At 36.3% G+C, this 27,568-nt stretch overlaps 2 protein-coding genes across 2 annotated transcripts in view; one reads left to right on the top strand and one right to left on the bottom strand.

The window, feature by feature from the left end:
• Positions 1-2,476: 2,476 nt before the first annotated feature.
• On the bottom strand, positions 2,477-9,693 carry LOC139140347 (forkhead box protein N4-like). The gene is given in 6 exon segments (XM_070709512.1): positions 2,477-2,726; positions 2,728-2,855; positions 4,232-4,428; positions 5,100-5,289; positions 7,907-7,949; positions 8,741-9,693. Coding segments are annotated over 6 exon segments (1,389 nt in total). The 5' UTR covers positions 9,502-9,693; the 3' UTR covers positions 2,477-2,656.
• A 662-nt stretch (positions 9,694-10,355) lies between these two features.
• Positions 10,356-27,568, top strand: part of LOC139140346 (synaptojanin-1-like) — a 34,703-nt gene continuing 17,490 nt past the window's right edge. The window contains exons 1-10 of the mRNA XM_070709511.1: positions 10,356-10,587; positions 14,065-14,151; positions 17,521-17,791; positions 20,431-20,656; positions 21,436-21,581; positions 21,827-21,923; positions 22,654-22,820; positions 23,422-23,503; positions 24,790-24,939; positions 25,370-25,535. Of these exons, the coding sequence (XP_070565612.1) occupies positions 10,464-10,587; positions 14,065-14,151; positions 17,521-17,791; positions 20,431-20,656; positions 21,436-21,581; positions 21,827-21,923; positions 22,654-22,820; positions 23,422-23,503; positions 24,790-24,939; positions 25,370-25,535 (1,516 nt within the window). The 5' untranslated portion in view covers positions 10,356-10,463. The remainder of the gene's footprint in view (positions 10,588-14,064; positions 14,152-17,520; positions 17,792-20,430; positions 20,657-21,435; positions 21,582-21,826; positions 21,924-22,653; positions 22,821-23,421; positions 23,504-24,789; positions 24,940-25,369; positions 25,536-27,568) is intronic.

Below are 27,568 nucleotides of genomic sequence, written 5' to 3'. Positions count from 1 at the left end.
CCTACGTTTACTGAACTTTGTCATTTTCTTTTTTAAACCAAACAAGTATCAGTAAAATGTCGTGGCAAGAGTGGCACATACAATAACAACAAATGGAGGTTAAGAAGCCATCAATGTTTTTACATCTGGCCCCCCATAGATTATTGAACCTATATACATGCAAATAATACATGCATACTTGAAGACTATGCCAAATCTGAGATGCACTCTGCTTATCTTGTCCTCACATACTCCACTTCATTCTCCTTCAGAAACTTCCTATGTTTACGCATCAAATCTATACACATATCCAGTTTCATAAGCAATGTGTTATCAGTAGGTACCATTGTACCATAACATCACACTTGAACGACAGACCTTTCTAATTTTAAGTCAACATCAACAAAGACGATTACAAAAATAATTTTGTTATTTAATATTTTTTTTATTTGGATAAAAGACATGGTCACATAGTTTCAAAAGACTAATCGTTTTACACACGTGTTCACACTGGGAAACTGATTGCTGTAGCAAAAATAAATGGGTTCTGCTTTATGTACAATATCATTACATATTTTTTTTAGAAAATAAACATGGATTAAAGAGTTCAGAGACATTCCGATATAGCATTTTTTTCATGTATGTACAATGATAGTAATGAGCAGATGCTTGTCTGACATTATCATTATGGAAAACTGGTTTCAGGAATTTCAAGACTGAATGCTCTCTCTTTTTAAAAAATAGCGCCCTCACAGTCGTATACAGGCACTTGCAAAGTACAGGAATAAAGAATTGTTGGATTTGGTTGTGTTTTTGATATTTTTAGGATGTTTCCACCCTGAGACATCTTATGCTATGTCTTATTCAAGCCATAGGGGTAAAAAATCAGAGCATTAGTCTTGAATTTCCGATTACTCAAGGCACAATTTGTATATAGTGTCAGAAAAAAAATTTGCATAGCAAGAGAAGTCAGAGGCCACATTGTCTCTTCTCAGATCAACCCACTTCAGTACACACATGAATCGGATAACAAAACTGGTCATTCTAAATCACAAAGAAATCATTTCTGGGCTTCTCTCCAGCCAAACAATCAGCTATAATCTTCAATTAAGCAATTTTGAGAATCATGATTAATACGATGACTAGTGTAAGTCTTATTATTTTTTGCTTTTCCCGTTTCACATGATAATTGGTACTGCCGATCGCCGATTCTTGCAAACCCAAGACAATCACGCTGATTTCATGATGATGCAACCTTGTCAATGTCATTGAGTGTTCAAACTCCCACAAGCAATTCCCCCGCAGCACAACCGACCAAGTCCAAAGCAGGAAAACAAAACAAAAAACAAACATAACAAAACACAGTCAAGCCAGAATAAAAGAAGATAATAATAAAAAAAAAATCACTTGAATAACATAAACTATTTACATTGAAATTGCACTGAATGTTCATACAACATAAATTTGACTTTTCTCTCTCCTCTCTTTCTCAAAGAAAACTGATTTCAGTGACTTGTGAATTCCTTTGTTTTTTTTTAAAAATAATATGACATGCCTATTGCTAAAAAAATGCAAAGATTTTCAAACGTAAGAATTTACATGTTTCTAGGGAAATGTACCATTCAAGAAAAAAAGAGGCAAAATTTGTTACTATTTTGGCCCCACAATAAACTCAATACAAATCCGCTTTCAGCGAATATGTTTACAGAGCTGTACATTATCCAGGAAATTCTCAGTCTTTCCTATCATCAATTTGTCTTTTTTTTTAAAGCTATCAGCTTTCTCACTATTCTAATTACTTAATAATACACTGTACTTTTTGTTTTCAAATACTGATGTCCACCCCTACACTAATAATGGAAGCGTCCATGAATGACAAAATGACACTATTATCATGTTGCCCCTAGAAAGTTTTTTTTCATGGGTGGATTAAAAACGCTGCTTGCAGCAGTAACTGCTTCTTATGCTCTACCTTTTCAGTCTTATAAATCTTTCAAGAAACAAAATTGTAGCGTTCCACAGCAAGAGGGGAATTTCTTGGCCCATTAATTCAGAAAAGTAGGACCTTTCATGGACAAGGATAATTCAAGAAAGTGTGTGTACGCAAGTGCGCATTGGAAGGCACGTATTCCTATACACATTTATGCAGTCTTTTGTCAGCACTCACTACCATCAGATTGGGTTTTTTGTCATGGTTTACTCCATGATATGCTGGCAAAGTGGCAATCCCAATATTCCAGAGCGGGGCATATTACATCACAGATTTTTGATAAAAAAAGGAAATGATACATAACTTACTCTTTGGGGTTTAAAGTGAGTCATTAAATCTACACAGTATGTTTGTTGTTGTTGGTTTTTTTTGCAAAACAGCACCAATTTCATATAAAAATAAACAAATGTCCCCATTATGATTGAAAGGGTAACTTACAAAAACTTTCAGTTTTAGCCTCTTGATTCGTAAGAACAGGCAAACGAAAACGTAGGATGAGCTCTTGTGTTTTGGCCCCATGGATAGAAGTATTTCAGTTTCAAAAATTTTTGGTGAGTATCAAGACACTTGGACTATAGGGAGCAACAGCATAAAACGCAAGCTAATAATAGGCAAACCTAACCCTAAGAATGTTTATGGTAACTCTATGAGTCCATCGGGTCGAGGGAAAGACCCTATTATTTTTTTTCACATGAATGCAGAAACCGCTTTGGGTCCAGGACTGCTGAACATTGCATACTGGGAGGTAGGATCCAACCGCGTACGCCTGTTTGTCCGGTCCGGCTGACGAGTCCAGGAGTGGGCTGGTGCTGAAGCTCAGGTTGGCGTTGGTAGGCAAGTCTAAGCTGAACGAATCGTCAAGCCTCAAGTCGTCCCAGATTCCATTCTGTGAATTCAATGCAGAAAGAGTTGTCAGTTTACAGGCAAGTGAAAATTTTATGCCCTAAAAAAGTCAACAAAAATTTTTCTCTACTGCTAATCTACACCAATTATAGATACAAATATGACCCAACTATTAGCATGCAGATAAGGTAATCATTGATACTTAGCGACATGTAAATTTAGGTTTTGAAGATGAGTTTTTATAATTTACACATATTTATTTAATTATCAATTACATTAGCACCCTGCAAGCAACTCCCACGCACACCAGCAACATCACTGTAGCAAAAAATGGATCAAACCACTCCAATATAAATTGCAGGGATGAAAGCATGCAGCTTATGTAAAACTTATTTGGCTGGCATTTGAACATAGTGGCAAGACCCAAGGAAAAAGCCATATATCCATTCACCATCTGTTGCCAAAACTCTAAATCAACAATCAGAAAATTTTCCTCTGCTTGTTTTAAACAAAATTCAACAATTTTTGTAGAATTTATCTTGAGAAAACGGATAAAACCTTGCACTTGGGTTTTGCCTGAAATCATGATCACACAAAGGAAAATTCATTTCTCCAGTCAGTACCTATTTTTTGTTTTTGTTTATTGCTGAGGCACATAAGGATGGAAATTGTTGAAATGAGTATATGACGACAAGTAAGAAGGAGTGGTGGAAGTTGGCCCAGCAGTCTTGTTTCACATGGAAAAGAAAAGAAAAAGAAAAAACAACACCAATTAGGACCACAAAAAAACAAAACAAAATTACAGAACTGACAGCATTCCACATGCAGAAGGGTAATAAGATACAAGACAGCTAGCGGAGAGGACAACATTTACATGGAAAACGACACGGATCATGCAATTTACATGTACTACTGGGCCAATTACAGAGGTTAAGAATTAAATTAAGAAACATGCAAAGAAAACCACCACAAAAATTGACATAAAAGTAAGCATTTGGAAGCATCTTCCTTTCAACAAATATTGAGGAAATTTCACAGAAACTGGTCCACAATTTAAGAACCAGTTGTACATGATTTAAGCTGTGCAGTGTCCTTTCAGCTTTATTTTCAAAATATTTTACGAGAAGATGCCATATGACACTTTGTTGTCAAATATAAAATAAATTCAGAAAGACCTCAAACAGTTAATTTCATCAATGACATAAATACAGACTGTTCACATAAACACAAAATAATAAATACATACTGTTCACAAAAACACAAAATAGTCATATTTGTAAATCAATACTCCCACCCAAGCCAAACCCCAACCAGTTTTTGTTGCTTGGGTCCAGCTATACTACTGCAAATCACAAATGGTTTTATCATAACAAGCGGCACGAAAGGGATAATGAATGCCTTCCAGTTGCTTTGTCCTACCTGGAGTGATATGTCTGTAAGATGTGGGTCAAGGTTCATGTCTAGAAGTTGGGCTTCTCCATTGAAGAGGACATCGCTGACTGCTTTAGCATTGTGCTGATCGTCCATTGGCTTGTGCGTCACGGCGGAGAGTTGAGTCTGTGGCGGCTCTGAGGATGGTGAAGGAGGTCTTCCACGTTCCAATTGGTCAAGTTCATCTGCAGAGCAGATTGGTACAAGAAAAAATCAATCACGGTCAATGAAAGTGTTCCCCCACCCGGATTTCAAGCCGGACATCAGTGGTATAGTTCACAAAGTTCAAAGGTCAGGAAGAGCAATGAATGAAACTAGTATGAATTAACACCCGAATACAAACACGACTGCAATCAATGAATTACCGCAGTAAATGAATTCCATACAGTGTGGGTGTCACTCCATGATCCACCATTTGCATGTCAACGTGCCATTGTGTTGAGTGAATGACTGCATTGAATATCTACTACACACGAGTTAACCATAAACATGAGAACTCTCCAGCAACAGAAGAATGTGTAAAATTTTGCAGCACCATAAAACAAGCACAACAATGGTGCAGCAACACAGCATAAAATTTGTTCAAAATTTACACACTAGAAAATGTTTAATCTCGATAATTTGTACAAAAAACAGATAAAGTGTGAATGATTAGTATATCTTTCCAAAAATAATTTGGCAATATCAAGTGATTACACAAATTCAGAAAATCAATATTGGAACTGAAAATAATGAAAACCATAGCTTAAACTTCGAAATATTTTCCAGTCATGCTTTGTTATAAATCTTAATTCCAGACTTGAAGTCAGAAAAATGCATATTCTAGAACTGTGTAAAAGGAGTTCGCATCACAAACCTGGTTTGGCTGAGCTTCTTCGGATAGCAATGGGATCCTTCTTTCTCCATTTCTGTATTTCTTCATCCATCTTGGCTGCCTTATTTGGGTTCAAGGCCCAGAGGCACCCTTTCCTTGTACTTCCACCACCAGAGGGCTTCTCAATTTTCTCAAAGCACTTGTTCAGAGACAGATTGTGCCTGACAGAATTCTGAAATATAGAAATTTCCTATGAATATACATACAACATTGTAGGGAGATAGAAGTGTTCTCTCGGAGAATGCCTTTCACTTATCAGTTACAGAAAGAAATATACTTTTATTGGCTTATCAATGCGTGAATGGTTATTTGAGAAAACACATACTTTTAATCAAGAGCTTTCTTCTAAACAAAGGGCCTCTATATTTTCAAAATATCTCTCCACATCACCGAGTTCTGTCAAGTAACATGATATTCATCCCTTTGACAATACAAAACAACTGATACAGAAACAGTAGCAGGTTTTCTCCAAAACAATGAAGGGGCTACTGCACACGTGTAGTGTTTATTCAAGATACAGACAATGGACTTTGCGGTCACACAGTACCCTGTACTTATGTATGTACCCATGAATCAACCAGTAATTCATCTCCCATATCTAAGCCACATGATCCAATTAAGATAATGTTAAGTACAGGGGTAGTGCTGACCTATGTTCATTCATTTGTTATTCAAAGATGGAAATTTTGCTACTTGATGATATAGACAATGGCAGTGATTATTAACAGTTTTTACTGGCTCTACAGCACTCAACCGGTATATACTTGATGCAGGTTATGAAAGCAAATTACAACAGCAAGCACAAATACAGCTAATTTTTAGGTATTAGTGGGTAGTCAGAAACTACTCTGCATCTGGTGTCTCATTGCCTCAGGGGAATTCCATCAATATTTTTGGAAACAATACCAACCAGCACTAGTAGTAGGTGATATTTACTCTCTGATTAGTCAAATCAATTGACAATCATTGGATGATTGAAATACAGGAAATTAAATTGCTTCAATCAATTATTGCATGTACATGTACAGCCAATGAATTACAGGAAAACAACGAACACTATCGTAAATTAAAGGCTACCACTGTCTGAATTTGTGTATTGATTTTCAATAGCTGTTATTTGAAGGGCTATGAATGCAATCCAGCACATGTACAAGATACTGATGAGTCATTTAGTTTTTTGTTGCCTATTTTCAATTGCCATATGTCAGGACCACACTGAATAATAAAACTCTTTCAGCATTGTAAACATGTGACTAATCAAAGGATCCCTTTATAGCAATGAGTCATGGGTTAAAAAAAAAGAAAAAATACAAAGTAAATAATTTACAGAGGGTGGATACAGCAACAACATTTGATATAATCCTGGTCACTTTCAAGGTTTCAATGTGATTTTAAGTTGGCAACTGAGGGGGGTAAAATTCGCCTTTGGCATAATTTTTGGAGGGAAAACCATCCATTGTTAAAAACAGTCGTGTCCGACATGCAAACTTTAGAAGGTCCCTGGATTCACCATTGTTTAAAAGTCACATTTGACACCCTTTTTGACACCGCTCACTTCACACTTATTAAATAAAAGTGTTTGAATGGTTCAAATTTGCATATATACCCAGAAAACTAGTTAACTAGGTTTTTGAGTTCTTGAGAAGAAAAGGTCTCCAATTCAAGTGTTTTCAGGTGGTTGCTTCCGTCCACTTCCTTGTATTTATGACTTCACACAAATTGGTAAAAGTCTGAGACTGACCACAGATATTTCTGACCCCCCCCCCCCATTTGACAATTTTTGCAAAGAAATTTCAACAAATTTTACTTATAGCATCGATTGATATTTAAGCTTTTCACCATAGAATGTGAGATTTTAACAATAAATTTTAAAATTTTTATATCAACTCTTTGTTACATAGTTTTCAATGTTATATCAAACGATGACGTTAATTATCTCATACCACTGAAATAACAAGTCATGGCTGATTTCTCATTACAAAAGGTGATAATTTAAATTGCAATTTGTTGAAAAAATTTTGAATTTATCCTTATTCATTAAGAAAGCTTTCTAAATGAGAATAAAGCACCATCCACACAATGGTGGCAGTTGCTATTTCTGATTGCACAGTGATAAAATCACCCATGTGGTATATTTCAAACAATTCACATGTACTGCTGTGCTTCAAACTGATATCTATACTAGACAATTTCTAGGAATTCTGTAAATATTTAACAGTTTCCTTATCAGTACCAGCTAAATTTTTGATCAAAATCGCACTGTTCTGTAAACATTTATCTTACTGTCTGAGTAGGTAAACTAATTAAGCCGTTTTGGTTGATTCGTGACACCGCTTCTCCACAAATGAAATGATAAATTATGAATATCAATATAATCGGACATATGCCAATTTTAGGAATGGAGGCTTTTTTAAAAAACGTTTGAAGCTGGTTAAAATCTTAATCTGATGCAATACATGGCAATGAGACACCTAGTGACTTTCTGCTAATTCACAAGTTACAGTGACACTGAATATTAAATACGTAATCTCTCTGTGAAGCCATTTCAACATGGCCACTTGGATTATTCAGCTGAAGGTGCAATTGCATTACAATGAGAATTGCAAAAGTGTGGAGGTCCATCAATTATCAGTTAATTCACACTTTCTGGCATTATACCTGCTCATTTTAATTGCAAAGACTTCAAGATGAACTGTCAAAATGACAACTTACTTCTTGTCCACAACTTCTTTAATCTATCCTTACAACTAAATTTATTACTAATAACAAATTTCATGAATTGTACTTACCTTCCAGCCATCTGGAGCAGTCTTGAAATAGGGGAAGTTTGAACTGAAAAATTAAAATACAAACACACGTAAATTACAATGAAAACTTTGATACTTCAAATTTTAATATTTAAAAACATTTCCTGATATATGTTTGACTAACGATGACGAAACCACGTTGTAATGATATATTTTTCTTTAATTCATAGAAAAATGTCCAGCTTAAATTTACAAAATGTGATGTCCAGTCATTGCAAATATTTTCCGTTGGGAGTGCGCCCCCTATGTACCAATGTGTCATGGCACCTGGCCACACCCAAACAGCACATCGCTGCATCCAGTCATCAATTTCTCACTGCAAGAACGCTTTTTTTATGTAACACCGTTAAATATTCGCAAATAAAAATATTAAGTAACGTTTTATGAACAAATCTATTTTATAGCAAATATGCTATATTAAGCATTAAGACGAAATTGAACGACGCGGTTACTTCAGCGGTGTTTGGCTTTACTCAGTTTGATGACCGAATGAACTTTGGAAAAAATTTGCATGTAAAAACTTGCAGCAAAATGACCCTACACGAGAAAAACAACTTGGAACAATTTGCATAAATTTTTTGTTGTGTCTCCCCACCGTTGTTGTTCCCCTTTGAATTAAAGGCCAATGTTGAAATAAAGTAGTCGGAAGATTTAAATTTTTATCATTACTTTGTTTACGATACAATACTATCCGCGATTTTCAGACTATTTTTTCTTAAATTCCATTGCAGAGAGTTTAAATTCCTTCACCGATTCGGCGGTTTACCGCGAGTAGGAAATACAGATTTAAATGTGGAACAACAAAAATTAACTTACCACATGAATTGATAAATTTCGCTCACAGGAAGGCACCCAGTTTTACTGTTTTTCAAAGCCATCGCTATCAAACAACTGTAAGAATACGCCGGTTTGGGGTAGACTTTCGTTTCTGGCGTATTTTCGGTATTTTTCTTCTCTAGCTTAGGTTGAGTCCCGTCGGAGTTACTCGTGTGCTGGTGAGTCGGAGTAGTTGTTGCAGTGGTTGCAACAATCGATGGATTTGTTATTGGTGTCGGCACATTGCTGTACATCGGCTGCTGCAAATTCTGGGGTTGCACTGGTGTGGTAGGATACTGCAATTGCAGTTGCGTTTGCTGCAACTGAGCGGTTGGCATGGTTTGTGTTATCGCCGTCGCCTCGTATGTTGGAAGTGCTTCGCTGGACGGAACCTCCATCGGCACCTGTTGAACTTGGTTTGCAAGCTGTTGTACATCTCTAAGTCCATTAACGTTAACTGCCATTGCTGTTTGAGGATCCACGATCAAATTATGATTCTGAAATGCTTCTGCACTGATTTGGGAGAAGTCCGTCATATCTACACCTTGAAGCCAGTTCAAATTGGCCAGATCACTCGGTATGGAATGTTCTGTGGAGCTGTGCGTTCCGCCTTGTATCGTAAACGTGGCCATGCTTTCCGTACTAACAGGAGTTCCGAAATGATCAGCGGTAGAGTTCAATATTCTATCCATCTCCCTGCGAACATTGTGCTCAAATATGTCGTCTACTGACAGCTCGGTTTGTCCCTCGTAGTAATCCATTTTGCGAAAGCACACGTAGTAGTGGAATCAAATAGTAATACTAATAGTAAAGGGTCGTAGTAAAAAACCCTGGTGCAAATGTTCGAAATCCTGCAGCTCCGTGTTTCATCGATCCTCCAAAGTTCCAAATCTCCTGCACGGTCAAATAATCAACCTTGTGCAAAAACTTCTATGCACTCGAATTTTGGTGGCATGCAGCTAAGGTTGACAATGTTATGCTGCAATTCAGATGGAAACAAGTGCAGTGTGTTTTACAACAGATTTGAACTGCCGTAAAGAAACGATCACTGAGCGAGGGAAACAAAGAACTGCCAGATTTAAAATTCCTTTTTCTGATTGGGCAAGATTTATCACATGGTTTTCATCGGCGTCGCTGATTGGTTTATTTGAGCAAATCACCAAAGCAACTTCCTTATATGGCCATAGTTACTATGAAGCCCCAGCAGTCGAAGCCCTTTTTCTCGTACAGTAGGGCTCAGTAAAATGTGACAAATTCTTATCTCGGAGTGTTTTTAGCTCGTATGGAATGAGGTATAGGCCGGTATATAATTTATCAGCATATCACATTTTCATTCATGGCCAACCGGTGACATGTCGGGGATTTAATGATCGCATTAAAGTCTGCCAGTGTGGTATCTTTCGGAGCATTCTACGTAGATGTTATACTGCCATCTACGGCTAATCCGGGCAAATTATAACTCCCAAGGGAATACCAAATAATCGTATGGCTGTGATAAATTATTGTTAAAGTATGGTTATGAAGACTTACCTTTCAGTCAGGCATGCTTATAACTGTTGAAAAACATGTAGGAAAAGCATTCCTGCTGTGATTTTTGTGGGCAAATTTTATTTTCAACAACGGCAAGAAAGTAAATCTTGAGTGTACCTAGGGAGTCTCTTGTAGGTGTTTCCGAAACGAAAGCCGGAGAGGAGAGGCCGGGCAAGACGGCTAGCTGAGGAAGATGGCACTCAGTAAGAGCTTTCGAGTGTACCACAAGCTAGAACCACCTCCATATTCTGTACTGTTGGAATCCAGAAACAAAGAAGACACTTTGATGTTTGAGTCAAATGCCGTTGCAGTCCTCTGTAAGTCCTAAACACAAATGTGACAAGATGTAATCATGGATGTGTGCTCTGTCCCCACTCCCCCTTCCCTTCGTAGATGTGCGTAGGAGTGAGTTCCTGTTTTCGAAAAATCTGTCGGAAAAGTAAAATAAAGATTTTGATCTATTTTGACTATAATAGGGCTACATATGTCCATAATTTGTTCTCACGATTTAACAGCAATGATCACCTCCTTATGCCGCATGTACGGTGTGCACAGTGCCAGAACACTTGCCATCACTAAAATTGTAGTGTACACTGTACACACCTCTGTGTATTTTCTGTAAGTTTTATAGTACTAGCCTGTAAGCAAATGTTTTGAACATTTTTATCTTGAACACACTATATGAATTTGTTGGAAGGCACAGACCAACCAATGCAGGGAAGAAGAGAGACATTCAATATCAATCTTGCCAGACTGACCTTTAAGCTACATATTTCATACAGGACAATTTATGAGAGTTTCACATGTGAGCTAAAATTTTGCAAGTGAGATTTGTCATATTGTAAGATATTTAAGATATATATATGTATATATATATATATATATATATATATATATATATATATATATATATATATATATATATATATATATGTATATGTGTGTGTACATATATGTATCTATATATAAATATATATATATTTACATACATACTATTACATACATACATACATACATACATACATACATACATACATACATACAGAGAGATAGATAGATATACAGATAGATATTTATATCAATATTATTGTACCGGTATAAGACAGCACAAAAATTATCAAAGCCCATTAATTGCATGATTTAGGACAGGCTACTCCATGAAGTTGCAAGGATGTTTGGTTCAGATGATTTTTTCCTTCATTTCAACTCTTAATTCTGCAGAAATCATTGTGAATATTGCCTTGTTTCTTCATTTATCGAAGGGAGTAAAAGTATAGTATGCCCACTCATTGCTACAAATCTTATGTAATCCAAGTCGCTCTTCAAAGAGACTTTATTACGCTTTGTAGAATTGCAACATCCACAATGAACATATACCATTGCTCAAAAATGTGATCACTCATCAAATTTTATTGCCACACAGTGTCTTTATTTTCATGTTATAATAAAGTCTGAAAACCATGATGCTGATACTATTAATTCTGTGCTTGGTGTTCTACAGCAATTTGTTCACATTTTACAACATCTCAATGGGACATTGTTATGTCACATTGTAACCACTAATAATAGTTACAAGCAAAAGATAGGACTCCCCATAATTTCTACATTTGAAGACAGAAAATGCATGTCAATATTGCATTTCTTAATATCAGTATCAAGCTTAAAGAGGCACTCCCACTTGGTAACATTTTTAAAACACATTTTTTTAATGCCAACGGTCGATATTTGACATGGCGACTGCGCGCGGATCGCGAGATATAGATAAAAACATGTCCTCAAAAAAGTTAAAGTTTGAATTCCGGTGGCCCACCTGAATTCAGCTTCCGAACATAGAACGTTCGGCACTGGGGCCATTGTCAACTAAGCTATGGAGTACGAGTCTACGCTGACGCTGCTGTACGCCACAGCAGTACCACTCGCGTCGGTGAGCGGTCATGTCCCATGGGAGAAAGCCGAGTCCTACTGACTCGGCAAAAAAACGAAAAACAAAGTTTGCTGATTCCACCAGAATTCGCATAGGTGACTAGCACAGATAGGTGCAGTTGATACATGGTATGCATAGTGGCCGCCGCGTGGTATGCGCGCATACCACACGCGGCCGCCGCTATGTATCGAACCACGCGTAACCGTGTGGCAGACGACAAAATGTAGTCACCAGACGAGGCAACTAATATTTTACATGTAAAAACTGATATCTATGTGGTATTGTTTAAAAATTTAATACAACTGATTGAGAATAATGAACATGACAAAAACTAAGAAGAAGTTTTAAAATAAAATTACCAGAGGTAAAGGCATTGATAATGATGTATATAAAGTCATCGCAGTAGGAGGTAAATTAATTGCGTCATTCGAACGTTTTTGGACTCCTTAGAATATCGTCAATCAGCACAACAACACACTTTCGGGGAATTTCGGGTCATAACCAGAATCGATCGTAAAACTTCGGGATGTGAAAAATACGCTCGGGAAATGACATGTTTTTATCAATATCTCGCGATCCGCGCAGAGTAGAAACGTCAAATATCGACCGTTGGCATTACAAAAATGTGTTTTAAAAATGTTACCAAGTGGGAGTGCCTCCTTAAAGGCATGGGTCAGTCGGCAGATTGTCTTGCCAGGAAATTTACTTCCTAGATTGCAATTTCTATGGAAAAGAAAGGCTCTGAAACCTTCATAATCCTCTTACAGTCTAGAACAAACTCAATCGCTCGGACCGAATCCCCTAACCTTAAAGCCCCACTAGCTGTAACTCTTGAAATTTGTTGACTTCAAAATATCTTCCTATTCTCTCCTGGTTTTCTCTGAATTCTACCCGCTGAAGGGATATGCGCTTTTGCAGCATTAGGAAACTATTCAATTCAAATTTTAACGGTCATGATTTCCCACCATTTTCCAAAATTGGTAATATTACAGAGAAAGCAGAACATACAATGTCATAGTTGAAAATATTCACCCCTGTGCATTACATTGGACTACTCGGTGCAGTTTATGTGAAGATTTCAGAGCAGATATGCACACTATCCACTGTTTTTGCTTTTCCGCATGGGGCTGTGATTTAATGTTTGGGCAAACATTTAATTGCCGTGTAATCTTTTATCTTGTTCAGAATTGCATTATACAGTCCCAGCTGGTAGTTAATAACAAGTTTAACACATCTAAATCAGTATATTCTCACAAACTTTTTTTAGCTTGAAAGTGAAATCATAAAAAATGCGAAAAGATACTGCTAGTGGGGCTTTAAAGTTTCAGAAATCAAGCTACTGAGTTCTTTGAACCCTCTTTACCACTATTTCCTATTATGGAATGAGAAAATGATGGATAGACCAAGACTTTCATGGAAGGGTTTGAATCTTTGGATTCATGTTTTTGTCAGCAAACATGACTGCAATGGTGTCAGCTTTACACAGACCACATTACACCTACCTTGTATCACCTCACTGATGATAACAATTGCTGTACACTTATAAAATATGTCCAATGGTATATGTCAAATTTTGTATGACCGCATTATCGCTTTTCAATAATGTTGACAGATCAAGATATGTGATCAGTTTAAGCTATATTCAGGCGTCATTTCCGCATTAGGCATTTGACAGTTCAATCAATGAATTCATAAAAAATGTTTAATGGTAGCCAGTCAAGACAATTAAAATTGGCAAGTTATTTTATTTTTTCACAAACTGAAAACAGCTACCACCATATTCCACAAACGGAGTACGCAATTCCTAAAATGGGAAGAGCTTATTGTTGTATTTTTAGAATCTTACTGAATCTTTCCTCCTTCTTGACAGCATTGCCTGAGACAGAAGCCATCAAGAAACAATATTCGAAAAATGTGGATGCCTATGGATGTCTGGGAGTACTTAATTTAAGCATCGGTAAGAATGCAAATTTTTGTTGTTGATAATGGAGTAAATCCTTCTTGGTAATTTAAAGGGATTATTGCACACATCATCTCTGCATCACTGAGAGTGTAAAGAATCAATGTTATGATTTTTGCCGGTGATAAGAGCAGTGCCTGCCTACCTTATATTCCCATCAAAACAAACAGAGTCTAGGTCTTGCTGTGAGCAGACCCCAATTACACTCATAATAGCTACAATCTTTACCCCAATTACACATGTGAACTCATCAGCTACAATCTTGATTGACAGGAAGACACAGGGATGTAAATAATTAGCTGGCAGCCAGTAAAACCAACCAGCTGTCAGCGAAAATTTGCTGGCTGTGAAAATTATTAGTACTACAAATCCGGATATTTTGCAGAACCTTAATGTGCTCGCACACTACTTGTAACCATTTATACCTTGTTTTTGCCACCTGTAACCAAAATGTTCTATATCCCTGAAGACTCTGTGTTTGTATCACTGAGAGAATTGTGTCGTTTGGTTCGACCATAGACCCCCGAAAAATGGTGTGACTGCGCTCCAAGTAAAATCAACCTTCTCACTCGTCATCGCCATGTAGAGCACTATAAATTACCCACCATTCTGTATGATATATACCCTCAAACTTTGCTAGTCTCGAGGGTTTATGGTCTAACATATTTCTTCTGGTCTACACATTGGCAATAATGTGAAGCATCCCCAATTAATTATTCTATTATTTATATCAGTGTTTCATCTAGAGAGGGAGACAGGGATTTCCCCTCTGTTGACATGTTGGCACCCCTAGTTATTTATCAAGGGTGGACCAGCCCCCATGACATGGTGCCTATCACACCTTACAAATAAAAGTAAAACACATAAACTGGTGAAATCTCCCCTAAATTTTCTGGCAAAGAGGAAAATCCCCCTGTTGATGCCATCCTGGATGAAACACTGTTATATCCAATAAAAGTTTCAAATTCAATAAAAATTTCAAATTCAAAATAACCACAAAAGTGGTCTGCAGGTATTACAAATGCCACACTTTAGGGGAGCAGATAGTGACAACTGAAGTAATCATTCTTTGAAAAAGCCAACATATTCCTTTGGGAAAAGTTGTTATCTTTTCTTTGGACAAATCAGGTGCAACTAGTTCCCCCTATTTGTACTTACATTATTCTATGAGCCTGAAGACACAGTGGTTGGGAAATTTTACTAAAATGCTATCTGTCCTCACAATCAAATTTCTTTTCAAATCATTCACAATGGAAAGAGAGAAAATGGTGCGCAGAAAAATATTTTTTTCAGAATTTGTAAAGCAAGTCTATAGATTTCTCTACACATGGCAGACATGCCCCAGATTTCACAGTGTGCCATTGAGGTATCTCCAGGGGTATGAATTATGGGACATCTCCATTATTGTGCCACTTGTGTAGCAAAGGTTCTACCATTTCATAGCAGATACCCAGTTTTAGTTTCTCAAGTCCTTATCTGTACATGTACATAATTCTATGTTGTGCACAGGTCTGTGCATGGAATTTAAAGTTGTGAAACACAAGTGTACCTTGTGACAGTTGTCACAAGTTAGATTATCAGCTCTTGGGGGATTGTTTCGGTAATTTATTTTGGACCATGAGTTTATCAGCCTTGGACCAACACCTGCCGTGTGAAAATTTTCCCTTGCTCTGAGAGAACTGACATGCATCACAGACATGCCATTTCAATCCTGTAGATACACTATGAAACAAAACATTAAAAAAAAATACTTATGTAATTCAGGTTCTACCACAATATTCTTGAGGTTCAGAATCATTTTGGTCGACCAGATGCATGCTTACAGCATCATTCAATTTCTTCTCAATGTTCAGCAAAAAGCTGTGATGATGCTTTTCTTTGAACTACTGTAACATTTCTGGTGTCTGTGAATATGTTTGCTTTCATTTTGCAAAGAGGAACTTACTTGTAAACATGGGGAGAATTCTTGGGGAACCCCAGTTTTGTTTACTGGTTCAGTGCCTTTGACAAGCTACCTCTGTATTCTACTGTTGTGTTTATTAATAGACCCCCATCTTTGTACGGTATTATGTGAAAGAGGAAGTCACGAATGATGCATTTGACAAAAGCGAGTGCTCATGCCAGGGTATGTGTAACAAGTGTAGAGGGTCCAGTGGTAGTATTGAGTCAGTACCCTGGTAGTAGATCTGTATCTTCTATGCAATAATTTACCCTGTCACTATGACTCAGTGTTTACATAAACAGGCACCCACCTACCTCCTTGAGGTGACATCGAAATGTCGCAGGGCAGGCACAGGGTTGGTTGTGCCACTGTCGACCTTTCACCCGAGGTCGCATACTTTTACATCCATCATTCACAAGAAATGCAATAAGTGAGCAAACACCACTTAAAGCTGATATACAGCAGAGACACTTGAGTTTTAATGTGACATCTCTTCAGTGAACTTTGGTCTCACTGTAGTGGACAATAAATGCTTGGTTTTGGCAGATATGCTGGTAGACAACATAACAGAAAGTTTTCAAGGACAGTGTCAATTGATGATTTGTTTTGTGTGAAAGATCGTCAGTTGACAGTTTGAAAACAATAATAATGTAAGGGGCATACCATTGCATTTTGCTACGTCTTTGAGTGATACTACACAAGTTTCCTAACTCTTAGAAAACAAGTTCAGTGCTATACCACATCACATACAACATTGGCAATATTGAGTACAGAAGGAAGAACACTGTGCTTGTAATGAGAAAGATAACAAAGACACAATATATTTGCATGGCAAAAAATTAAATGAAAGAACGCTAGAGCAATGAAATAACTAATATGTGAAGCTTGTGTCAAGTGCAGTAAGCCTGGTTAATATTATTAAGAAGGTTCCCCATTCTGAAAATGAAGAAACTGGGAGAGACAAGTCTGTCATTCCCCTTTGTTAAAACCTTTTATTACTGATGGAATGATTTCATGTCCTATGATTTATGAGGTGTTGTCATGCAGGTTGAGTTAAATATTACTGCAGCATGTCAATGATGTATTTTTTACAATGGAGGTACATGTACAGTTCTGGTAGAATTACAAAAAGTTCATACATATTTGTATGTCTTTGATTATTTTCTACTCAATTCGTCCAACTTCACAGATTTGATTTAATTTCACATTTGCATGCGAGGGAATCAGCTGACTACTGCTGGATCATCTATTGACATGCTGTTTGAAATCTATTGACAGGGAATTGATAGACATGATAACCTTTGTTTAAATATCAATGATAATGAAAATGATAAATTGTGATGATGATAGTTTTTGAGGAGGCAGTAATCGTAAAGCAATTTGCCACAATGAAATTCATCTTATGCCATATTCATTCATTACAGGGGACCAGATCATACTCTACTTAGTCATGGTCACAGGCTGTGCATCCATCGGCAAAATCGGAGAATGCGAGGTGTTTCGGATCACGGCGACCGCTTTCATATCCCTCAGGGGAGATCCCATGGATGAGGAGCGGATCTCGGAAGTGCGAAAGCTTCTCAACTCAGGCACATTTTACTTTTCGTGGTCGCCAAAGCCGGACGCAGAGTTTGACCTCAGCCTGTGTGCACAGAGGAGAATACAGGACCACAGTACTGATAATAGGTTTTTCTGGTGAGTGCATGTTTGGAGTGAGATAAGTTGCAAAAACATCGATGAGTCATAATCTTTCTTGGGAATCAGGTGAAATTTATACAAATCAAGCTTCTGTAACATTTTGTAAATAAATATTCTGATATTTAGTAGGATTAAACATTTGACGAGGGGTTTTACTTTCTAGTGCATACTGCATTTGTGCAATTGACATACATCTGTCATATGATTCCTACGTTTTTTATATCTTTTTGTCTCTATATCTTTTTCCTCATTTTCTTTTTTTTTCTGAAATTTAGAACTGCTCTCAAAAAACACAGTCACATCCTTTTATGCATACAAGAAAAATTGCATTAACATGTCTACCACCTGTCATCATAAAAGTGTATGAGGGCAGGCAGTTCAGTCTGTACAAGCAAAAGTGAACTCTGGCACGAGACCATAACTGAGAATATTATGACAGATTGCCACATTGTCCCACATATAGGAAATATACGTATATTACAGGAAATGTACAATGTTACATGATATGATGATTATGTTTGTTTCAATCTACATCAAGTATCTCAGTCAATGTAAAGTGATATCAGATCAGCCAAAACTTGTTGGAGATTTGGAAGGGTACTTAGTGAAAAGTGCACAAGAATGTGATTTCAAAACATTCACATTCATATTCCTCTGGATAAAACTACAGAACGTGCTTTCATTTTGAAAACTTCCGACAGGGTGTATCAAAGGTCATTTTCATGACCCCCTCCATGACCTTAACATTATGGTAATTTTGGTTGGTTGTAGTGTTTGAAATAAACATTTTGCTGCAAAACATGCAAGTTTGTGCTGTTAAGTTGGTTTCTCTGGCAGTGTTAGTAGAGAATTCTGTTAATTATTGTTGGCTGTTTGGGAATTGTAAATAAAATTGGTGACATCATAGCTGGGAAAATTCCCAGCTGGACTAAGGTCATGCATAGGTCATGAAAAAGATAGATTTGACAGAAAGCAGAACTTGCAATTTAGAAAAATTGTTACATGTACCATATAACATATAACAGTATAAATGGTGTGTGGCCAAAACCTTGTATATTTACCCACGTGGCCTGGTCTGTTTATAGTAACTGTAGTCTGTAAAAATCATGTTTTCGAGAATCTGTGTTTTCAGGGGTCTTCAAATGTTCAAGTGTTTGTTAAGGTAGAACGCGCCTCGAAAGTGAAAGATTTAAACTTTTGCTCAACCTTTCCTTGAGGAATCTTTCAACCATTCTCTTTCAAAATCAAGAATAAACGTTGGGGGTCACCGTGCAAATTTTGGTAGTCGAGAAACAAATAATCCAAGATTTACCGATATTTAAAATTCAAAATGGCCGCCATACCTGTGTTAACTCTATGGAGAAAAATAAAATTTTTGAATTTCAAAAACTAATCTGGTGAAAAGGTTTTTTGCACCAAGAGCTTTAAAATAAACCCCCAAAAGTGGTAAATCAGAAAAGAATTGTAAAAGTTGAGAGTCCAAATTTGTGTCCCCGAGGCGCATTCTACCTTAAAATGTACTATATGGTACATATTGTGCTTCACTAGTTTTAACCAACTTGACCTGATGGTGAAATATGAACTTGGCAAGATAAGGGATAATCTCTTAAGGTGGTTGGAAAGGCTAGAGCATCAGTTATAAATTTCAACAAAACTATTAAATATAAAAGTAGTCAACATTCTCTGTGGAATAAAAAAACTATACATTTGGGCACAAAGGCATTGCAGAGTTATAGCCTGTTAAAACTTCTGAAAAACTGACCAAATAAGAAGAAGTTAGGGAGTCCTTAGTGTATTAACTATGGTAGAGGTCCCCTAGCTTTTAATAACATGTTTGAAAAGGGAAAGTCATTATTTGCTGTTTTTCAGGAAAGTTTGACAAGGCGGTGCTGGCATTGAGAGTGAGTGACTGCTATTGTAAATGCATTTTTAGATTCTTTGAGTGTCAAAGAGGTTTCAAAGTGAGATTAACCAAAAAAACTGCTCTATGACTTCAAAAGAGGGGTGCAAACATGGCTTGTTTTCAACATTTTTGACAGAATAACAGTTTTCCTACATAATTGTATACCAATTTAATCCAACTTTGAAATGAGATATGGACATGGAATTTTTACAGACTATTAACAAGGTTACAGATAAGATTTGTACGGCACAATTCTCCTGCATTTGAAGTACTTTTTGAAAAATCACATTTGAAATTTAAAAGAATTTTTAATAATTTTTTGATATATAAACCCATGTAAAATCATAAAAACAAATTTTATTTACAAATCCTGCCGTACAAATCTTACAATAAATAGTGTCAACATATTTATAACTAATTTGGTAATATTAATACTATCCAATTATTATTAAATTCAAATATGTAAAAAAAATATGAAAATAAATTTTAATATTTACTGGTGTCATATTTCAAAATCATGGCTGCAAATATGCAATTCTTATATTCTTTGGAGAAAATATTAACTAAGGGAGTTATCCTGAAAATTTGAACTAAATATCTTGATTCTAACACTTGAAATTTGACATTAACTCTGAGAAAAGAATTGGTGCAAAAATAGCCTTTCCAACCACTTTAACCATACACTGGTTCATCACTTCTCTTGATTGACAGTTGGTTACATTCATTCTTACAGGAATCGCACATTACATCTTCACCTTCAGAGGTTTAACGTGAATTGCTCGGAGTGGTTGCTGAAAACCATGTGTGGCGGAGTTGAAATTAGGACTATTTATAACGGCAATAAGCAATGCAAAGCTTGCGTAATTTCACGGCTCAGCTGTGAGAGGGCGGGCACACGCTTTAATGTCAGAGGAACCAATGATGATGGGCACGTCGCTAATTTCTGTGAAACCGAACAGGTGAGCAGGTTTCTTATCTTAAAATTTAACTTGGCAGAATCTTATCAACTATCCATACAGACAATCATAATTGTCACCATGGTCAATTTTGAAATTAAAGTATTCTTTTTCAATGTAATAGTTATTGAAACAAGTCAGCAGATCCTGCCTCAACCTCAGTAATCCTGAGTATACCACCGGTATTACAATTTTATATATAATTAGAATTCACATTGCTTGAAATGAATAACCTGAATATAAATTCATAGAAATTTCTGCAATGACCGCCATCACTTTAATAGGGTGTTTACAATTCATAAACAAGTTTGTTTTGATCATTGTTAATGTGCGTGTGTCCCGAAAATGAAAACAAACCATAGCTGAATGACTTCCTCTTCTTTAGAAGGTCGCTGACCCAGTGACCTCAAAGTGTGCCAACTTTTCATGTGGTGACTTTGTTCCAAGTAGTGATGCTATTTTCTGTCTCTTTAATGGGTGTCATATTTTAGTAAGCTGCTTCCCCATTCCCCCCACTGACACAAGCTGGGAAACCCAACTATTAATGTTTCAGCGTCTTCTGGTGACAGCTGATATTGAGATCTTGTTCCTCTTTTTTATTTGTCTTAAAGTTTCCTTTTGCAGGTCCCTATATGTGTGTAACTGTGTACGTGTATGTGTGTGTGTGTGTGTGTGTGTATGTGTGTGCATGTTCTATACAAAATTACATTGGAAAGATATTTACTTGATACTGCTCAAATATTAGAGAGAGATTCATAGCAATTCTGATATCATGTTCTCAGGTGATATTTGTAGAAGATAAGGTGTCGTCTTTCATTCAAACCAGAGGCTCAGTGCCTCTGTTCTGGGAACAGCCGGGGATACAAGTCGGATCTCACAAAGTGAAAATGTCAAGAGGTTACGAGGCATCTGCTCCTGCCTTTGATAGGTAATGTGTACCTTAGACTTTACTCACCGCGGATATCATGATGCTGGTACTCGTTCTGACCTTTCACCTCTGTCACTTTGAATGAATCATGATTTATGCGTGAACCTCTGACATATGTAAAGCAGAAATTGTTCTATCGAAAATAGTCTTGAATTTTTTTTATCTGATGAAATATTAGCATTTGTCATTTTTATGGCTTAGTTTTTCCCCCTCTGATATTCTCATGTCTTGTGTATCCCATGCAGACATTTGAGTACGATAAAAGTGCAATATGGTGACCAGGTCATCGTCAATTTACTGGGCAATAAAGAAGGGGAACATATGCTGAGTAAAGCTTTTCAGGTAAGAATTTCACATTTTGCCAGAGTTTCATAAAATTCCTGAGGCAAGAGATTTTTTTCTGTCAAAAATAGCTTACTATTACTCTCAGATGGCATTGTTTTGTGATAGTCCATTTGTTGAATGCTCAGAGAGGCATTTCCTAATGAGATTCAACTGAAAGCGTTTTGTCTAAACTGATTTTAAAATTTGCTTGAAAGACAAAGATTTGAAAAATATGAAATAGCTTAAATCTCAGAAAAGGTGTTCCATATAAAGAAGTGTGTTGCTTTAATTATAAAAAAAATTGTGAAATGTTATTTATCAAAAACCATTTGATAGAAACCCCCAAAAAATAAATACATTTAGAAATATTGCATAATGCAAATAAGGCACTTGTCAGTCAAGCTGTCCAATTAGACAGTCACACACTTGGTCACCATAATTCTTAAACTCTTCGACCAATACTGTACATAAGACTAATAGTACAGTTCACATGTGTATATAAAGAATCCTTTCACACGGATACTATTCATTCAATACTCTAAACTGAAAGTAGCAAGATCCCCTATGAGGTCAAAGGTAACCAGAGGAATTTCCCAGTATTGTGTATAGCTATATTTACAAGTGGCATACACGTGGCACAGAGAGCTATTGTCAACAAGACCATTAACAAAGTAAAATTGAAAGTGAAACGAAGTTTGTTTCAAGGCTCATAATTCACTTGCTTTCCAATGCTGTCTTCTCATTCCAGAATCACCACAAGGCATCGTCATTCCATGATATGCCGCATGTAGCGTTTGATTATCATCAGCTCTGTAAAGGCAAAAGTGATAGCCTGAATTCTGTACTTATGAGAAAACTAAGGCCACATGTGAATAGGTTTGAGTACTTCTACACTGAAGAGGAAAATGTGAAAAAGTAAGTGCAGCTGAATAAAATATAGATGGTTTATGGTAGTATGTACCATAAATAGACAGATTTTCTGTGCTGACAGAAAGTTCGAACTATTCTTTTGTATCATCAAAAATAAACATGACAATCATGAATATGCAAATGTTTGAATGAGAGAAATTATCTCACATTTACAAATACTTGAAATTCAACATGCTAGTGTCCTTGTAGCACTATCTCTGTGAGAAACGACTTTTTAATTTGCTCAAATGACAAGTCAATGGAAACGTAACATTTTTGTAAGTTTCTATATATATATATATATATATATACGAAAGTCCACACAAAATGCAGACCAGAGAAGCATTGTGACATTTGGAGAGTAAGAAAATCTGTTCAGCAAGTGATTCTGCCTGAAAGCAAGTGAATATTTATTTCTATCTCTGCATATTGATGATCCTGCAGTGCTTGGTGAAATACTGTATATAGAATTACACGTATGTAGAGTGCCCCTCAGCAACTGTGTTTCAGATACACAGATTTATACACTATTGGCCTTTCGCTCATTTGGAAACCTGTTTAGTGAATTAGATATTCAGCTTCTTCTCTGTTATTTCTCATGTTTCAGACTACAGAGTGGAACAGTTCGGACAAACTGTCTTGACTGTCTTGACAGGACCAATGCTGTACAGACTTTCCTAGGATTGTCGGTAAGACATAAGTACAATGAATGAACTTCCATGTTTTAATCTGACTGCAAAAACTATTGATCAATATTTGTTTGGCAGACTTTGTATCGAAAATGTTGGTGTTCATTCGATATGTAAAAACAAACAAGATTATTTTGCTCAAAACAAAAATTAGTATTTCTTATTACAAAGAATCATACTTTTGCCAAGTAGCATGAGTTACATTTTGAGGGATGTTTCTTAATAGCAGTTTATTTTCTTGAAGCATTGACAGAAAGGTATTTCTTTGTATTAAATAGGCTAATTATACTCATAACCACTCACTAATGAAAACTAGATTTATAACATCAAGAATAAAGACAACCAAACTTTCATGGATTTCTGATACAAGCCAGAACTTAATATCAATATTGCAATTCAACATAATCGCGGTAGTATGTCTACATATATATGTACTGGAAGACAATAAGATACACCAACAACCACACAGAAATTTGCACCCTGTAATCTTCTCATCTTGGGTACATCACATCTTGAAAGTGAAAGACTGAAACTTTTGTTCAAACTTTCCTCTATGAAACTTTCAACCATTTTCTTACCAAATCTGCAATAAAAATCAGCAGTCGCCAAAGTTGGTACTAGAGAAAAAATCTTCCATCATTGAGCAGTTTATTTTGAAATTCAAAATGGCTGCCACCTTTTATTAACTCCATGGAGAAAAAAATGAAATTTTTAATTGTGGAAAAACTAATACCCTGAAAATATTTTCTTACTCCAAGCACTTTATCATGAGCCCCAACAAGTACTAGATCAGAAAAGATTGTAAAAGTTTGAGAGTCTGAATATGTCTCAGGGGGGCTTTCTGCCTTAAGGTAATATGCACCTCGAAAGTGAAAGACTTAAACTTTTGCTCTAACTTTCCTCAAGGAATCTTTCAATCATTCTCTTTCAAAATCAAGAATAAAAATAGGGGGTCACCGTGCAAATTTTGGTACTAGAGAAACAAATCACCCAAGATTTACCGATATTAGAAATTCAAAATGGCCGCCATCCCTGTGTTAACTCTATGGCAAAAAATAAAAATTTTCGAATTTCGAAAAACTAAGCCGGTGAAAAGTTTTCTTTCACCAAGAGCTTTAAAATGAACCCCAACATGTGGTATATCAGAAGAGAATTGTAAAAGTTTGAGAGTCCGAATGTCTGTCCCCGAGGTGCGTTCTACCTTAACAGGTGAATCGTCGCCAGTTACCAAACATACCAGGTAGTTGATGACTCCTTTTAAAAACAAACAAAATATTCATTTGCAGATGTTGCCCAAGCAGTTGGACTGTCTCGGTCTCGACAAGTCATCTGTGCGGTCTAGGTTTGATGAATTCTACAAGAACATGTGGGCCCTGAATGGCGACCACGTCAGCAGAATCTATGCTGGAACTGGTGCTCTGGAAGGGAAAACTACAGTGAGTAATCTCTGTTTGATTGTAAAGTTTTCAGAAGAGTGAAAATCACACAAAGATTACCCATCATTAAACCAAATAATACTTCTGTTGCCTTTAGTCTAATGAGAAGACTGTTTTGAGTTTGCCGTTAGATGACAACTTCCACAGAAAATAGAACCCCCAGATCCTGACACAATGAATTCCAAAAAGTATGAAATACAAACAACAACTTGAATGTCGTTCTGTAGGCTTCAAATTTTTTGAAAGTGAGGTTGAACTTTGACCTTCAAGGACCCAAAGAGATGATTCGGAATTTTTCTTAGTAATACAATATAGTGGCATATTCGACATATAATAACTTCTGAGTTTATGTTTCAGTAATATTTGCCGTTTTCTTGTCTTCCATTTTCCATTACTGATGCCTAACAATTTATTTATTTTCTCTGATCAGGCCGGCAAGCTGCGTGATGGTGCTCGTTCTGTCAGTCGCACAATTCAGAATAATTTCTTTGATGGCAGCAAGCAGGAAGCCATAGACGTGTTGGTGCTTGGTAACACACTGAATGGTGAGCTGGCTGATAAAGCCAGGGCTTTGCTGGCCAAGAACCAACTACATGGTGAGTTGCCAAGTTTATTTCTGAAGTGTGTTCTTGACCAGGTATTCCACTTTTTCTGTCACTTTTTTGTTAAAGTTCAGAGCTACCATTTAAAACAGTGAAAGATTTTCCAAAACTCAGTTGTCTAGGGTTTAAAGTATATTGCCACAGAGAAAGTCCGACATCATTTTGTTGATGTACATTTCATACAAGTAATCTTTTCTTATCATGTTTTCAGAGAGTGCTGACATTTAGATGATTTGCTTATTTTGAAAATTCATGAATCTATTAAATAATACCAAAAATCCTAATCAAAGTAAATTTTTATAAAAATGCAAAATATGTTATTGTTGAGGATATGTACATATCTGTCTTCTCTAGGATGTTTACATGTCTGCCTTTATTTCACATTGTGTAACAACATAGATGTGATATTTGTTTGCATTTTATGTTTCATTCCATAATTTCTCCGTTTGAATTGTTGCATGTGTGTACACTTGCTTGTCCATCATAGTCTGTTACATATGTGTGTATGTTTCTTTCCAGTGTGTGGTTCATCTTGTTATCAAATGCATGTTTTGAAGTTTACAGTCACTGCTAGTGTTGTTGTATTATGTACATGTTCTAATTTACACTTAAAGAATACTTCTAGTAGAGAAGTAAACAGATTTCAGATTTCAAATCATTTCTGACAAAATTGTGATGTCTTCTCTTTCTAAAACTAAATCAGAGGAGATAGGTGAGAATGAATCAATGGTCATTAATGCATAATTAGATTTAGATTATCGTAGATTATAAGTTCTTTTCCTTCCACATTGATGTTGATGTCGAATTTTAATTACCCAATCCTTGACAGCTATAGTGATATCTATTGTCAATATCTTTTCACTAGACATTACACTGTAGTGCCTCTGTAGATTTTCCACTACTTTCCGTCTTCATCCATTGTGGCACAGAGTTTTCTGTCTGCCTGGTCTTTCATCATCCCTTGTCTTCCCAGTTTACAGGGTAGAAATAGACCCTTGACACCCATATTGAACAACCAGTGTGGGTTTAATCCTTTTCTTGTCTCGTCTATGTTTGTCATGCAGTCTTTAATAGTGAAAACTTTAAGTTAGACGTCAATTCAGATACCAAAGCTTACATAAACACTGCCATGTATGTTTGTTGTTTGTTTGTTTTTGTTCTTTTAAGGGTTTATTTAGTAATCATATAGATGGTTGGATTTGAATTTGCAAAAATCAGATTAAAACGGTCCAATCCAATATTACACACTGGAGTACAAGGGTGACGACAATACCTGCAACAGCGAGCAGATTATACAAGGTGATACTACAGACAGAAAGATCAGGTCATGAAAATACATGAAACAGGGAAATGATTAATTTACTCTCTTGTGTCATTGCATAACAAAATAATTAGACTGTAGTTGCTTTACTTTGGTTTCTATAATTCTATTCAGTGAATAATGTTGGACATGCAATTGAGGCAGATTATTTTGTGATCCCTTAGCTTTCGCATTTATTTTATTGTAGTTTCAAAACTAAAAGCTGTTCCTGTTTGAATTCAGCTTGATAATGTAGCACAGCTAGATGTTGTTAGCAGAATCTATTTCTAGCATACGTTTATTTATGCATTCATTCACCCTTGCCAATCAGACTAGAATTATATCAGGGGATTTCTTTGCTTTCTTTGTCTTTGCTTTTTCACTCTGCATTCATCTTTGATCCTGCGCCTCAAGACAAGGGGAATTACTGGATAAGGAGATTTTAAGTCACTGCTCTGTGTAACCATTCTACTTCTCTGGCCACAAATATCATTTGAACTTATAATTTCAAGTTTAATGGAATGGTGAAATATCAGTTAATAACTAACCATGCAGCAACAGTCCTTTGAGGATTGACATATGATTTATTCTAATTTATTATGCACAGGATTTAAGTCATTCTTTTCCCAAGAGTTTAACTCTTGTTAAAGGCCAGGAATAATAATTTAATTGTTCCTCAGAAATGCCACTTCTACTTTAATCAATTTGGAATTTCTTTTGAAATTGC

The sequence above is a fragment of the Ptychodera flava genome, chromosome 9 (assembly GCF_041260155.1).
Source record: "Ptychodera flava strain L36383 chromosome 9, AS_Pfla_20210202, whole genome shotgun sequence".
Taxonomy (NCBI): Eukaryota; Metazoa; Hemichordata; class Enteropneusta; family Ptychoderidae; genus Ptychodera; species Ptychodera flava.
This window is presented reverse-complemented; position numbering and strand designations above follow the sequence as displayed.